This window comes from Porites lutea, chromosome 2 (assembly GCF_958299795.1).
Source record: "Porites lutea chromosome 2, jaPorLute2.1, whole genome shotgun sequence".
NCBI lineage: Eukaryota > Metazoa > Cnidaria > Anthozoa > Scleractinia > Poritidae > Porites > Porites lutea.
Genome location: NC_133202.1, coordinates 33,764,225 through 33,781,327, shown reverse-complemented (window position 1 = coordinate 33,781,327; position 17,103 = coordinate 33,764,225). Strand labels below are relative to the sequence as shown.

At 39.3% G+C, this 17,103-nt stretch overlaps 1 protein-coding gene across 1 annotated transcript in view; it reads left to right on the top strand.

The window, feature by feature from the left end:
• Positions 1 to 5,212: 5,212 nt before the first annotated feature.
• LOC140926093 (polycystin family receptor for egg jelly-like) overlaps positions 5,213 to 17,103 on the top strand; it is a gene marked incomplete at its 5' end in the record, with an annotated part of 33,875 nt that continues 21,984 nt past the window's right edge. Inside the window, 11 exons of the mRNA XM_073375890.1 lie at positions 5,213 to 5,246; positions 6,472 to 6,740; positions 7,248 to 7,473; positions 8,329 to 8,434; positions 8,851 to 9,117; positions 9,593 to 10,052; positions 11,605 to 13,081; positions 14,109 to 14,491; positions 15,354 to 15,542; positions 15,929 to 16,026; positions 16,829 to 16,939. Coding sequence (XP_073231991.1) covers positions 5,213 to 5,246; positions 6,472 to 6,740; positions 7,248 to 7,473; positions 8,329 to 8,434; positions 8,851 to 9,117; positions 9,593 to 10,052; positions 11,605 to 13,081; positions 14,109 to 14,491; positions 15,354 to 15,542; positions 15,929 to 16,026; positions 16,829 to 16,939 — 3,620 coding nt within the window. The remainder of the gene's footprint in view (positions 5,247 to 6,471; positions 6,741 to 7,247; positions 7,474 to 8,328; positions 8,435 to 8,850; positions 9,118 to 9,592; positions 10,053 to 11,604; positions 13,082 to 14,108; positions 14,492 to 15,353; positions 15,543 to 15,928; positions 16,027 to 16,828; positions 16,940 to 17,103) is intronic.

Genomic DNA, 17,103 nt, shown 5'->3' with positions numbered 1-17,103 from the left:
ATTTGGTGATAGAAGCACGTAAAAAATTTATTGTTCTCAAGAACCTGCTATTGAAAGTCAGGGGAGGCTTCTTATACGCGAGTTTTTCTTAGACTAAAAAAGGTTTTATTCTTTTATTAATTATGCAGTGGTTGATTCTTACTTGTTAGGTATGCGTCATCAATGCCAGTTTCAAAAAAAGCTTGACGTAACAACGGTTTGTAAATTCTAAAAGTCCCATTTTTCGAAGGGAACAATACTTACTGCTTTTAGCTCTTAATTCCGGCGACAGGGAAAAACTGATAAAAAGCAAACCTACGATGTTAAAAAAATTTTTTCGCTATAAGTATTCCGTCAATTTATTCTATATTTCTCTCCGAACTTTCCCGCATTTTTGTGCGTTGCCCCGTCCGTGAGCATTTCGCATTTCTTCACACGTTTGTTCTCATTAAGAGACGCTCTATTTTGTCGCCTATAGGTGGTTTTCATGCAATCTCGGGAGACATAAATAACAATGGTGAAATGAACAAATGCTGGTGGACAAACAAAGAGAGCTAATGAGCGATCTTTTGTTTACCGTCCACCAGTATGGCGGCGACGACGTAACGTGAAAACCACCTATTTGATCGTCTTGCAGATGTTCTTCTATAAAGAAAAAAAACCTTGGAAAATTTGTTCGATAAAGAATGTTGCCTGTAGTTAATAAAAAATTAATTTACATGATATCTTGACTTTCGTCGGGGATAACTCCTTCAAAGCCCTGACGAGTTTTCGTTTACACTACTCTGCGTTTTTCTAATCCATCCTATGTATCGTTTTTTTTGTTGTTGTTCGTTTGCTGAAATAAAGAAATTTGAAACTTGAATCTAAAAAAAGCGAACATTTCTTGAGAAAAAGAAAGAAACAAAAAAAGATAACTGGGAACATAGGAAAGAACCCCTCTTTGCAAATGGGTGCAAATGTTCGAGAATAAAGGGTAAGTTTTACGTTTATTATAATTGATATTCAGCTTTGATCCCCATGTACAGGCGAAAGTTTTGCACACAATCACCACGAAGAAAATAGTCCGACTCTTCAATGGCCGTTCACGGGATCTCTTAAGCAATGCACTCTTGAGCACTTAAACATCAGCAATTTTAAGCTCAGTATCAAACTGTACATTCCAAATTCAATGCATTATATCCTGCGAAGCTGAAAATTAACTTGAACTTGATAATATCAATTTCTGTCAATTTCTGCCAAGACAGGCTATGATGCACAGTTGCATAGTTTAACACCACAGTAGAGTATCCACAGAGAGCTCGATTATGTGTTCCTTCAAACCAGATGTTTTTTTTTAAGTGAAAACTTACACTGCACCACAGGCAGCCCAAGTTCTGGATAATAGTTACAAGTAGTACAATATTGCGTAATCACAATACGGCCGTGGATTTGTATGAGAACTGCGGTAATAGACTTGAGATGATAAATACTACAGGAATTTTAACTTATGTGTTTTTGCTTCCTGTAAGGTTATTTTCCAGTTCCGATTCGATTTTAGCGATTTTTTTCATCTCCGGTAACTGACTAACTCGGGGAGAATAAACGCATTTTCCTTCTTTTGAAAAATTTTGAACTTCAAAAAATATATACCTCTTATTTGCCGAGTTTTCGGTCCGTACTGTCGAATCGTTTGAAAAAAACGAGGATCCGTAATTTACAGTACAGACCGAGAAAACGAGGCTAATAAGATGTTTATTATATGGCTTCTTCCTGTTTGGGGGACCAGAAACAAGTGCAGGACGCACGATTTGACAGTCATTAGACAGGCGTCAAAAAAGAAAGTTTTTATTGGCGCACGAAAACAATGGCACATAAAAAAGGCTTTCCGAGAAAGTAAAAACGACAAATTCGCCATTTTAAAAAAGGTTTATTCGGTGAAAACCAAGAGCACTGTAAGTTAGCTCTTTAATGTAACGCTGGAGTATATTGGAAACCGGATACTGTGTCTGTCTAGAAATCGTTTCCATCTTTCCACTGCGAAAGGCAAAGAAACCTTTCAGGGTAAGTTTGTTGTCATTGTCGAAGGATTCGCTCGTTAATTGTTTTTGGGAAAACCTCTCTTTCTGCCAGTTCATTCTCGTCTTCAATTGTGATCTGCGTTAACATTTTCAAACACTGACTAGAATTCTCTTCCTCGGTAAGGTTACTATTCAGTCCCTACATCAGCTTTGTTCTCATTAAAACAACGGCTAGGTTAAAATTTGGAAAGGCAGAGTCAACCTCCCAGCCCTCAGGGTTTCCAGACAGATTTTAAAGTTTATTCGGTCAAAACTAAGAGCACTGTAAGTATTCACTCGTTAATGTGACGCTGGAGCCTTTTGAAAACTGGACATTGTGTCTGGCTCGAACACGCTTCTATCTTTCTTTCGTTGGTCTTTGAAAAAACAGTGCAAATGGCAAAGAAGCTTGTCAAGATTATCGGGTGCGGGTATGTTTGTTATCATATTTTTCGAAGGAATTACTCATTTTCTCTTAGGCGAAACATCTCGAATCTCTGCCAGTCGATTTTCGTCTTCTTAACTGTGTACTGAGATAAAATTTTCGAACACTGACTAGAATCCTCTTCGATAAGATTACGAGCTAGTTTCTTCATCGCCTTCGTTCACAAATAAATACAGTTCAAAATGTTGAAGGCCAAAGTCAACATCAAAGTCCTCAAGGTTGACAGGCGTCTTATAACTTTATTTAAACCTTTTATTCCGAGGTAAAGAGATTTAGAGCTCCGAAATGAGCTTTTTCTTTAAAAATTTTGGTCCGTATAGCAAGTTACGGACCGCAAATAGACCAATCACGTGGCGAAAACAGACTCAGCCTATAATAAATATGCTTATACTAGGATGTAAGGACTGTAAGGTTGTGATAACATTAATAGTTTTAAACTGACAGGTTCCAGTTGATGAACATTTCATTAGTTGTTAAGTTCTCCTATGATCATATTACATATTTAGTGACGTCTGCATTTGATAGTAGAATATCAACTTAACAGTTGAAAGTATCAGCTTCCTTGGAATAATATCAAAATTTTAAGCTAGAAAAGATGATTTTTCTTTCACTGAGACCAATTAAATTTCCAAGTTTCTTTTGTGAGGCTTTATATAAAAAAATAATTTGCTTTCTGATATGTCATTGACAATAGAAATAACGTTTATTGGGACATATACGATTTTAAATATTCATTATTTCACAGCACAAAATTTAAATAAGAAAGTTTAAACAAAATGAAGCTTTCTTTTTATACCAGTTTATAAAGACTCAAATTGAACATGCAGGAGCACACAATGGATCTTCTCCTCAAAATATCTGTTCTTCAAGCAAATTTTTGCTGGCTGGGAGATTTGGGAGAAATAATATGTCCTTGGAAGGAAAGTGTTGCTGGGAAAAAGGCAATTCAGAGTGTCTGAGGGGATTTGATGTTTAGAATTGCGTCATCTTCCATCAGTCTTGGTGGGAGTGAGGAACAGATAAATTTTTCCCAGCAATCTTCCAAAATGCTTAAAATGGCTTCAAAAAGCTTTATTCATGCTTTGTTGTTGTTTTTAGGTCTTTTTCTCAAAATTTCCTTTTGGGTGCCCCTGTACATGTTTTTGAGCGGGTTTATCTTCGTGTTCCCATGCATACATAAACCCGCAGGTGTTACAGACCCCTCATGCTCCGACTAACACATTAGACTATCCGATTAAAGTTGCACATAATTTTGTGCGACTTGAAAATTTTTTTTGTATACATAATAATATTTTTTTATGAACTGGTGTGCTTAAACACCGCTAAGGTAATATTAGTGATTACTAGAATGCTTGGGGGTAGAAACAAACGAGAAGCAATCATTGTTTGAGTTTTGATGACTTTGAAAGAGACACTTCAAAAACACCTGCACGGTCTACTTTAAAAAAAATTAACGTCTCTTCAATTTTCAAAGGAAGCCATCGGACAAATTAACTTTTTGTATACCACCGTGTAAAACGATAATGAAGGTGAGGACTCGCACAAAATTGGACAAATATTTTCTACGATTATTAATGGGCCAGAAACAGAATCTCGAAATTAATCTCCAAAAAGTTAAGTCTTCTGAAACTTTTTACCCGGCAGGAGACACAACAGAATAATATTTCTATGTATGAATTATTAGGTGTTTGCCAAAAAGAGAATTGTCTATGACCATGCCAAGATTTCTTAAACTATGTAAGCGTAAACCTTCAATGAAGCTGATCACGAAAAACTTAAAAGTTTCTTTTCGCAAAGTTTACAGACTCCAGGTGCAGGTTTATTGTAAAGACCGGTTGAAATGCATTTGAAAACTCGACATGTTTTCTATTCTGTTAGATTGCCTTCTTGAGGATGTAGCTATTCGCCGTATTCGCGAAAGCATGGTTACAACGTATTTATTCACAGTCAGTCAATTTATAGTCGTTTTATTGTTTTCAGCTTTTATTACGAGAAATGAAAGACAGTTGGTTTTAAACTCAAAGGAGAATGAAGAGCAAAAACGTTTTCCTCTTGGGACCATTTTTAATGGTGAGTTCTAGTTCTGACTGTTTTACTATGTTGTGTCGCGAATTACCGGCGGTCGACGATCACCCCAGTCTAATATGTGTCTTGTTAACACTTTACAATTGATATTTGTGCTTTTTGAAGAAATGATAAAGTTGATTTGTACTAACTTCATGTAATATAGCCTTTACATATGGCCAAACCACAGCAATCAAACTGCCTCTCATAGAAATGGTGATGTTTTGTTGAAGTCTTGGCAAAACTCGATCTGTACAGGGTATAATACGCTATCAAATTTCAGTGCTAAATGCTTTACCACTGTTTTACCTCAATGTGTTAAAGCAGCTCATTGTATGGTATCAAATAAAACCCCCATTTTGCTAATATCTACTTGCCACGCGCTAGTGCAAAGATGTCTCGCAACGTCAATCAGCACCCCCTAGTTTTAGCTTGCTGATTAACTCAGCAAATGTTACGTGCTATTTACAAATCTAAAACAAATTCAAGCGCTTAAAATTGTGAAAGCTACTGTTGATATTTAAAATGGTAGAATAGACTACATTCATTGCATAATAGGGTAGCATGGCGTCAGTAAAGTTGCGAGGTAGTAATATTACTGGAAAATCATTCTAAAATCCATTAATTTTTGTAAAATAACCTCTTCAAGGGCATGACCTTCATATACATGTAATTGTTAAATGTTTTTCAGGCATTGCAGTTTACAGCATCCATTGATGGTAAGGATTGTTATTTATCAGGCGTCATTTATAACATAATATATATCCTGGCTCTTTAATAACTAATGTAGAGCCAGCTAGAAACGGTGTCAAAAAATAAGAATAAAAGACACTCCGCGTCTTGTAACTCCTTATCTTGGCGTCGTCGCTCAGGATTGATCAGCTCAATTTGACTGTTAGTGACCTGGTGAAAAATCCCAACGAAAGCCAATGGATGTGCATTCTGTCTTTCCATTGTTGTAAAGCATGCAAATAGATAGACTCTAACAAACTGAAGGCACTTCGTATTTAAGAAATAATACCGCAAATAAGAAAATTTTATACTATGGGGGTTTTTTAAAAAGTGATAGTGTTTATGTAGCTTGTTGCCATGGGCAACGTCCTCCATATGATTTATTGACATCCTCTCTACACATTTAGAATTTGAGAGAAAAGTTGTCGTGAGGGGGACCCTGTTTTCATGCATCGAATGTTTGTCGTTTATGAAGCTTATAGAACGAAGAATATTCATAGCGTATGCGTTCGCATTTCCTGTTCACGAGCTAATTACACCAGTTGCACGACTCGTAGGAATCGTACCACTTGACAGGGCCCCCTCTCGACAACGTTGCTCACAAATTCTAAGCGTCGCCAATGAGCAGCTATTTCACCAGTTGTACAACTCAAACGAGTCGCACCACTTGACAGGACCACCTCTGTACACTTGTCCAGTTGTCGAATGAGATGCAGCCAAGTCATGTACTGCACTTTATTTCACTCAAACGTATCATATTTACCGCTTGAACCAATAGCACAACTTAACGACTCGTACCACTTGATTCTTACACTTGACGACTTGAACAAGTGGTGAGTATTGGACATGTGTGGAGAATTTGACTTAACTATGAAGCTTGTGGACCAAAATTGTCACTCAACGCTTCCTGATTCATCGAAACAATCCGAACAATTATAAAACCCAATTTTTTTGTACATGCTTTGGAAAAAATGCTTTGAGACTTGTCTACATGAGCTATGAATTTTTATTTGACACTGTGTACTTAGTTGTAACCTATCCGAGTACGATTCCGATATGTTATTTAATTCAGTCTATTTTTTTTTAATCTAAAGTGTGATAGGAATTCAAATGACAAATTTTCACGTACTACTTACACATGGCAAAAATTGAATGCTGTAATAAATTGAAATTTGGCTACTGTTAGTAGTGAGGGTTTCTTTTGCCTTTCAGCGCTCTTCAACATCACGGCCAACATTCTAAGAACAGGACAATCGTTCAACTTAACCGTGTCAGACACATGTAACTACGACTATACAATCAATTTTGGCGACTCGTCTCTTGAACAAAGCTTAGACAATCCACAAAAGATCATATCTCACACTTACAGCAGATCAGGCAGCTACGATGTTGAAGTCAAATCAAAGTCGTCATCGTCATCGTCCTCTTTATGTGGTAATGCTACAAAGTCTATTGTGGTCAAAGACGCAATCCAAAACATGGTAAGCTATGGGGCTGGGGGTTACTTCATAGAATGGCCTACACGGGTGGCTCCACACAAAAGCAGTCCTTTTTTAGGCAGGTTTACAAAAGGGTAGGGACTTCACGAGTTCAAGTATCATTTTTATAGTCAGGAAAAGTGACATTTTTCCTTTAGGTATTTAAAGAGTCTTAAATTAAAACATTTCGAAAAAGAGGCACCTTATGGCTGTATCATTTTTTACTATGAAAAACTTTATGAAAATGACTGGAATATATCATGTATTGGCAATTTCTTCATATCAAAAACAATTGGACCAGTTACAATAGTTAAAGAGAAAAGGGATTTGACCTCGGGGGCGGGCCTTTCCCACATAAAACTTTGTTGAGTAACCCCGGAATTTTTAGTCAATTTAAACTCGGCTGCGCTCACTTCTCGGTGTCAGGATCACGCTGCTTGTCGTGTTTGATAAATTGCACGAAACATCGTTGTACATGAAACATCTACTCTTCTTCTTCCTCTTCTTCAGACAACATCACTGAACAGCACAATTTGTAAAATCGGCGATTTCGTAGACATCTCCGTACAGGTGATTCCGCCTCAGGATCAGGTCATTATTTTCTGGCGTCTGAACAAAACGCAAAATTGGACCGTGTCTCCTATCGAATGTTCAATGCCCGGCAAGAAAGATGTATACGTCATGGCAGAGAATGCTATCAGTGTCCTGACTAGCGAGTGTTTCGAGATTTTATCAGGTAATTAGATAGGATAACGGGCCATTTAACCTTTCATTTGACAGGAAACCTGTGAAATACTGTCTACAGTCTTAAACTGCATGAAGAGCTGTAATTTTGAAAAGAAGTTTATTATGTCCGGTTACACTTCGTCTTGTTTCCAGAAATACTGCCTGTACAGAGCCTCCCCTCGATCAGCTCAAAAAAAAATTAGAAGGAGGGGTGGCTGCACAGAGTACACTGAAAAAGGGTAATTATGAGATCCGTTTAATTTCATAACATAAGCTATAGCTAAACGAAGTGATTCTGGTTCCTGAGAAAAACAGGCCGCATGTGTTACTCGGATAAGCAACCGCCTCTTTCACTGCAAAGTAACATCAATTAAACAAAGTGCATTTCTCTTAACAGGTTAGATAATGTGAAAGGTGTTTTTTCAGTCAGTGACACAGGAAGCTCGGCAGAAAAAATCCGAGTATTTCCAATGGGAGTCGAACCTATAACCCTCTGGTTTCTAGTCCAGATGCTCTACCAATGAACCATACGAAACTAGTAAGAGCTATTAGACCACTAAGCTAGTTTCACGTCACAAACATCCTGGATGAGCCAGATAAGTGTAGATAATGTTTCGTACATAAATGTCCCACTACTAGTGAAACCTACGACACGTAGGCCCACTGCTGAGAGCAAGTTTGATGATTAAAAAAGATCTTTTTTCTTTGGACATAATGGACATAATGTTTAGAATGTGAGTACGGGTAAAGAAGGTCACGTCACTGTAGGTGCTTCATATAAACGAGCGTTCGTGTCCGCAAAAATTAGTTCCTCAATAACGGTACCATTGTCTATCACTAACTATTTGAGTTTCGTCAATTTTAGTTGTAGACTTTAATTTCACTTTCAATCCTCAAATTGGTGCAACCAACCAGACAGTGGAAATCACAAAGACTTCTTTAACAGGAATCCCAGCTGAAAGCAACTTTACGTAAGTTACCTCGTTATCTTTACGAAGTCAAACCTCGATAGTAAAAACACGAGATAAAACTTCAGTTAATGTACATAAGCTTTGGCGATGTCCCTTTCGTTGAAACGAATTTAAATATTTTTAGCCGACAATAATTGTACAGTTTGATCCTTGGTGACAAGATTAAGATGATTTGATAGTATTGGTGGTTGTGGTGAAAACGTAGATGAGATTGAAAGTGATATGATGATGATGATGATGGTGATGATGATGATGATGATGATGATGACGACGACTACGACGATGATGATGGTGATGATGATGACGTCGACGATATGGCGATGCCGATGAATAATTAATAATGATCGATGATGGTCAATGAACTGGCAATGACAAAAATTAGGATGCTAACGATGGTAACTACATTTATTTTACAGGTTCCTCTGGGACTTCAGCGATGGAGAGGTGTTAAACTGTCCCAACGAAACAGTGAAAAAATACTTTTCGACATCAAACCCAGAACCCGGCCATTCTGTCACGCTGGCTGTGTACAATCAAGCTGGCCACTCCGCAAAGGTGCAAAGATACATCAAGATTTACGATCCAGTGCGGGAGCCAATTTACGTCAACTACCCAAACACTGCTCAGGCCGTAAACGCTCCCTTAGAGTTTGCTGTCGCCCCTCATGTAGGAGATGGCGTTTTGTAAGTATTCATCTTGAGCAGCTGTCGAATACCTTTATTGAAAAGCGGTGTTTTCGAGTTTAAACGTCTTTGATAGTTTGACACGAAAACTGCTCTAGCTTCAACAAAGAATTTCTTTTAGATTCAAATTTATGTTTTTGAACGTACTTCGATGTTATCCTCAGATAATTCTACTTTTATCATTGGATAACTTAGCTCGCCCTGGTTGGCAATATTTAAAGGTCAAGTTCTTCCAGATGCTTTTTGAGAAAATGTTGACACCACCACTGCCTGAGCGAGCGTACGGTACAGGACGGTACAATAGAATCTCGATTTCTCGAGCTCTCGGTTCTTAGAAACACCCTTTAATTCCTGGTTTCCCTTTACTTCCCTTCACTTGTCAAACACTGTGTCATGGCTCTTGCCTCACTTTACAATGCTTATCGTATAGGTCCTTGGAATAATTATGATATATAATTATTCTTTATTTACACAGATACATGTGGAACTTCGGTGACAACTCCACCGTAAATACAACCAGCCGGAATATAACCCATTCATATGCATCTATTGGCACATACTGTCTGGTCCTTGTAGCTAAGAACGACTTCTCAGAGGCCATCATCAGTTTCAAGATCTCAGTCTCTGAAGCAATCGAAGGCTTTGGATTCGTCAAAAACATTACCCCAGTGGAGACAGGCTACCCAACCAACATAGGCATTGAAATAAGAAACGGAAGCAAGGTCAATGTCTCCGTGTCTTTTGGTGACGGGTCTGAGCCTGTGTGGATTGTCAACATTGACAATATCATGGACATTTTCGTTATTTCAGTCTGGCATAACTACACCACTTCTGACCACTTTAATGTCACTATCACCGCGCAGAATGCATTGCATACGTTAACTGCCAGCACGACAGCAGAAGTGCAAGATCCTGTCACGATTCTTAGCATTCAGGTATACCACAAGGCTTTAAATCTCCCTTGAATGAACAATCAAGAGGCTCTACGCCCAACACTCTCTAACCGAACATTCCCCTAGATCGGAAACTTAGATATGGTCCTTGCCACGTAAATGAAAGGCTACTTTTCTATCTTATTTTCGACTCTTTACCCGTAAACACCGATATGAAAAGGATGCGTCCCTAAAACGGAGACTGTTTTTCCCTAACTTTTTTCATCATTCCGGCCTTTCAATATTTTTACGACGAGAGCTTCTTTGTTACTGAAGGCGAACAATTTGATCCGGCCGAGACACTTTATGTCTTGAAGAGAACTGACCTCAGTTTTAAAAGACCTTTAAAGAAGTCTTGAAAGCCCCTTACGAACAATGACAAACAGAATATTCATGCACTGCTTGTAATTTTTACTTACTATTTCATGGTATCAATTGTATTGAAAGAATAGGAGGGTTGTCGGAAAAGATGGAGGGAGAGGAGGGTAGGGATAGGGTAAGCTAAGTGGGATTTCATTTTCAAAAAGGTACTTGGAAATCTCAGCGGTAAAAGATAAACTGAGGGACTTGAACGTATGGTATGTGCGCTATACTGTCGCATTGTAATAGATGGCTTGGGTATGACACCGGGGGACCTGGGGTATGACAATCCGTTTTTGAGCACGTCAGTATCCCCTCTTCCTTCCCGTTCACGCGCCTGCCATGCAGCTAGGTGCTGTGATTAACAGTCCTATTCAGAGGGTCTCTAGCCTGCGAATATCTCTCACCATCGCTAGCGACGTTTCTTCTCTCACTTCCGAAACGTCACTGGAGGCTGTATTCGGAGGCTAAAGGAGTTTCCAATAGGGTTCTTCAATCCCGTCATCCCGACCTCAGTTATTTTCACGCAATCCCGCATCCCGCACGATCCCTTGTATACTTTCAATCCTGAATTCGCCCCCGTTTTGCTTTCAAATCCCGAATCCCGGCGTTCATAAAGGGCAAATCCCGCATCCCGTGTATTCTTCAGGAGCACCCAACGTCAATTTTCGGAAAATATCTGTTCCGAAGACGAGTAGAGATCGAAAAGGTAAGTTTTGATCCCTATAATTTTCGGATCACTATACGTTCAGTAGACTTTCAAAAAAGTCCTTCGTCGGATTTCATATGGCGCGGGACCTCTCGCGACTTCGTCGCTCGCGGTCGGCCGCTTCGCGGCCAAACAAGGCACGCTCCGCTCGCCAAGAGGTCGACTTGTAGCAAGTCTATACGTTCAGCTAGGAAATCCGAACAGATGAAAACTTTTTAGGAGATAAAAATATGCCAACTATATCTACAGTTTAAATACTAAAATAAGTTCAACAATGCTATGTTTAAGTGGTTTTGAACTATATTCGTTGGGTGTCCCTGATACTTTCAATCCCGGTCGCCATTTTCCTTTAAAACCTCGAATCTAGGCGTTCAAATAGGAAAACTTACGAACCCTGAAAAATCTATGTTCAGGACTACACTCAACTGGACGATCATACTTCACCTACCTACAATAACTAATAATATCGCTATAATTTATTTATAGAAAACTTACCCCACTGATTGTCTGGAGGTTAATGGGACCTTGAATGTTCTACTTGCTGTTAATGGAACAGATCGCCAGTATTACTATGACTTTGGTGACGGAACTAACCTGACATCAAGCGTGTCCATAGCCAACCATTCCTACAGTACTCACGATGATTATGTTCTGAACCTTACCGCATTCAACGATGTCAGCAGTGCTATTAACAGTACCAGCGTGAAAGTCTGCAAACCTGAGATTCCAATTGTCACGCTAGAAGTCACGACATCTCCAACGAACATCAGTGATCCTGTCGAGTTCAGCATGACCATGGCGGAAGGCTCCGATTTTGCATGTTTCTTTGACTTTGGCGATAACAACTTTGAATTCTTCGCAAAGGAATGCTACAATTTGACGTATTTTGCAGACGGTGTGAACACGGAGAAGGCTCCTTTCAGGAATTTGGTGTTCAAAGTCTCACACAATTACTCGAATGTTGGAAGATACGACGTGTATGTGAACTGTTCTAACAGGCTGAGTATGGCGAACTTCAGCTTATTCGCAATAGTGCAGAAGCCAATAGAAGATCTTGAACTCCCTGAAATTCCGCCGAAGATCCTTGGAAAAAATTTTCCGGTCATTTGGACCATGACCAACGGCACAAACGTGACATTTTCTTTACAGATTCAAGGGACACCCTACATTTATTCTTCCTTCAAAACCGACATTGGAGATAACCCACTTGTTAATGTTAGTTTAAATGGAATTTTCCCTGTTACGCTTCAAGCTAAGAATCTGGTGTCAGAGGTGAATCGATCAATCATTCTCATTGTCCAGGATGACGTCACAAACGTGACATTCAACACCTTCACAACAGTTAGTGATTTTGGCTCTAATATTCACGGGTTTGGACCCGACAAAAACATATTTCCCTGTGAACATAAAGTTAACTTTACAGCTACGCCCGACAAAGGTTTCAACCTCACGTTCTGGTGGAAGTTTGATGACGGTACAGAGAAAAACACCACCACCTCCTCCACCACTTATAAGTTTGCCGAAGGTGAGAAAGAGTACTGGACCAACGTGACAGTTTTTAACCTGGTAAGCCGCGTGATCAAGGTGTTTCCGGTTAAAACGGAAAGAAGCGTGATGGACCTGGAGATTACAGACAATAGCCCGGTAAAGATCAATAGTACGACAATTTTTGAACTGAGCTTCTTGAAATATGGCACAAGGACATGCATTACGATGGATATGGGCGATGGACATGGGTTTGTTGTGATTGGAGGAAGTCATTGTCAGACTAATTTTCCAGGCCATAAGTACATTAATCATTCTAGTGAAAGTGAACTGAGTATTACTCATCGCTACATCTATAAAACTGTTGATGATTTTCGGGTAAAAGTCGTCGCCAACAATACCGTTTCACGTGAGGAAAAGGAGCTTAAGTCAGTCACGTTAAAATTAGGATGCTATTATCCTAACGCTTCCATAGTGGGTGAGTTTCATATTTTGCTTTCTTTGTATGTACTACTCCAGTGTAAGGGAGCTTAAATCCCGAGGGAAGACTCCGCATGTGAAAGGGGTGGGGATGCTCGTCGTCTCGCTTAGGGGTGTAAATTTCGGATTTTGGTCTCACTTAGGGTGTTCTTGGCAAAACGCCATCATATTTATCCGTGAAGGTCTCGTTTAGGGTTGCACGCGAAAAAATATAAAAAATATATATTTGATACGTATATTTTTTATTCGTTTTATTTACTCCATTCATCAGTAATCCAAGTATTCGATGACAATGTTTTTGCCATCACTAAAAGTCACTGTATTTTTCATTTGTCTGTGTTTTAACATGGCGTCTTATAGGGGTCAAAAAAAGCTTGGGCCACGCCCAGATCGGTCTCCTTTAGGGGTTTAATTCAAAATTTCCGACGAGCATCCCCACCCCTTTCGTGTGCGGAGTCCTCCCCCCGGGGGCTTAAATAAGCACGGCGTTTTTGCTTGACGGACATCTACCGGAAGAGAGGCGTTTTTGCCTTTTAAACTCAACCCTGTCACATTTTTACTGCTTACTGTCTTCACTCACAGAGACGATCTGCCCGAAAATTTGGGCAAAACGATATACAGTTTACAATGTATTTTTCCTTCTAACCCTATTTGGAAAGCACGGGTGCTTGATGTTCTATGCATTCAGCCTTCATAAATCCCAGGTGAAGTCGGATTGTGCTGCTGGAACCCTTTCACTGTACCAGGCCATGTTCACCTGCAATTTGGCTGCCCTTTTCTAGGCAACAAAACTCCCCACCCTATCTATCCCAGACAACTCATGAATCAGAATATAAACATTCAATAAAGCACCGGACATTATTAGACGAACACTTAGAGCCAGTCGAAAAGGTGACCGTCTTAGAGCTGCAAGAGAGTTGACTGTAACTCCGATTTAAGTCAATAATCTCTGTCACTGAATGTTGGCTTTCTGATAATTGATTTTTTAAGAAAATTGATGTCGTTTTTCTTTCTGTTTTCTTTAGGTGTGGGTTCAAACGTGAGCCACGCAAAAAAGCTGAAACGTTCAGAATCTGTTTTAATCAATACTCAAAATGAGATTGATTGCGAGGCTTCAAAAACCACAACCTTTCTCTGGGAAGTTTACAAGATCTCTAAAGACCCAGTCACGTATCAACAGCAAGCGGAGAAAGCAGTAAACATAAAAACCAATGACCAGTCTTATTTGAAATTAGCAGCAACCTCCATGGAATTTGGCTTTTACAAACTTAACTTTACGATCATTATGGAAGGTATTGCTGGAGTCTCGGGGTCAGCGGTTGCTTTTATACATGTCGTGGCTACCCAAGATTCCTTGCAGGCTTCTATAGGAGGAGGGCCAAAAAGACGCGCCAAGTATGGAAGTACTGTAAGTTTTTTTTTTAAGTTTTATTCTCTAAGCTCATAAGCTAACCCAACGCCTGGTTAGCTCAGTTGAGAGAACGCCGGTCTGCTGAGCGGGAGGTCGATGGTTCAAACCCCAGCCTGACCAGCACTCAAGGTCTTTCAATAATTGAGGAAGAAAGTGCTGCCTTTGTAATGACGTCTGCTAACGGTTAGACTTTCTAGTCTTCTCGGATAAGGACGAAAAACCTTAGGTCCCGTCTCACAGCACTTTCACGTATCTGGTTTTTGTGGGACGTAAAAGAACCCACACCACTGTTCGAAAAGAGTAGGGGACGTAGACCCTGGTGGTATGGGCAACCTTTCCTGGTTTGGGTGGGTTTTCTGTAAACAGAGATCTTAATATAGGGATAACTACATGATCCTCCTTTAGGTGTCGTGATGGCTACCTGTAAACAGTGTATACATTGTGTGTATGTATTAGAACTCCTTTTCTGGTGTTTTCTTTACTTTGCAGTGGCGAAACCCCAGGTGATGGATCAGCTGTCACTATAGAACTTTCGTCCTTAATGCGTCTCTTTAAAGTTAATCGATCTATGATCATTTCCTCTCTCTTCGTTAAAACAAACTCTGTCATGCAAAGTGATATCTCAAATCATATTAACCTGGAAGCATGGAAAAACAACAACAAAAATCGCAGTACCTGCATTCTCCATTTCCTTCCGTCAGTATATTCTTTTGTCTGCTTCAACCTTCTTTGGCCGTTTTAAGCGGCTATTTCTTACAGGAGTTTTTGATAGCCAGTTTTGGTCACTAAATTTAGTCTGAATTACGGAACTAATAGCTCCATTTAGTAATCTATACTGAAGTTTACCTACCTCATGTAGATATCCTTGGACGCAAGGTCCTCTAAAGACCCGGACTATGCAGACATTAACCAAGCGACTCCACAGTACCATTGGCTTTGTCGTAATTCATCAGATCCTTCATTTAACACAAGCGGAAATATCTCTAACATTCCACTTGTGCCTATACCTGACCTAAATACGGATTACAGCAATCAAAATGCTTCTGAGGTAATATAAAGTCATCCATCGTTAACAACCATTAACTGAAAGAGTCATTTTAGCCAACTCGTTAATGATGAGAATAATGGCAGAAGGTACGGTCGTTCAAGAAAATTAATTTGATTTAGAATGTTTGAATTGATTTGAATGTTTGCTTGTTAAAGGGTGCTTTCGTGCTATTTTTTTCATCGTTTACTTTTTTTCACCGAATCGAGGCGTGTATTCTTATTTTCGCGAGGCACAATTTTTGGAAATTCCGTGATGCCATGGTTTTTTTTCCAAACTACGGTGAAATCAGTCTACGGCATCAAATAAGTTGCCCTTTATCCCTGCAACGCGTGACTCATTAATTCTTTGTTTTGCTGATTCTAATTGTTTGGTTTGATTTTGTTTAGAATCTGGGAGGCTGCTTTGGCACAGGTCCCGGTCGGCTTAACTTGACAGGTCCTCTTGTGCAGATTGATTCACGACGTGGAATGGCAGAAAACTCTACGTACGTATCAACATAACCATTAAACTGCGACCAAGCGTTCTAGTTTTTTTCCTCTTTTTTGAACAACTGACAACATTACATTTGTTACAAAAAAGCCGATTAAAATTCAATACATCATGAAATTTTTAAGGCAAACAAGTTCCTGACAAAAATGGTTACCCAGAAAACGCGCGTCCTGTGTACTGTCACAAAGTTATGAACAAAAATATGTTACAAAAAAATTCTACATGAGAAACTACGAGTACTAGTATATTATGAACTGCGTTCAGAGAATTGGCGTTGATACAGGGAACATAAATAGACCCAAAAGTTTTGCTGCTGAATATTCCGTCCTCAGTGTTTGTTTTTGGGATTTTCTTAAAACAGGCAGTCCTTTTCTATAAAACCACACCGTTGATGCTGCTCATGCGACGGGACTATTAGGTCGCGTTCTCCTTTGGTTTACACATTAGCTAGTGCCTAGGCACCTACAGGAAATGGTAGAGTTACGAAAACCGGCCATTTTGCTGGTGACATGGTAACACTGGCTTGCCATTTATTTCAGTTTCATCCAGTAACTTTTTAGACGAATAAGTTATCAACCGCAAGCGATGCGTTTGATCGAAGATTTTCGTTAATTTCAGTTTTCTTCCCAAGCATTTTAAGGATGGTATATGTAGACGTTCTGTCTCAGTAAAATTTGCATCACGGTCACCATTGAACCTGTTTGTCTAGATCTGAAAACCATTTGTTAACGTATTGACAATTTTCTTCAGCTCGCTTTATACATTTTTGACCCCATGTACTTTGATTTACATTACAGATACATCATTACGCTTGTTCTCTATACCTATAATCCCTTCTTTACAAAAAAAGCTGTCTTCAATCAAAAGCTGGAACTTGTTTTAGGGGACCCCCCAGAAGTGAGAGTTGGGTAAGTGGCTAAAAGCCTCATTTTGCCACTTTTAGCGTTAAGATTTGTTGGTAAAAATTGTTTCCTATAATTTAGATTTCCTGACCATTTTCAACGTGACAACTTATTCTTTTCCTTAAGGAAAAAAACTACGAATAAAATTGCTTCCCACGACTTCATTTAGC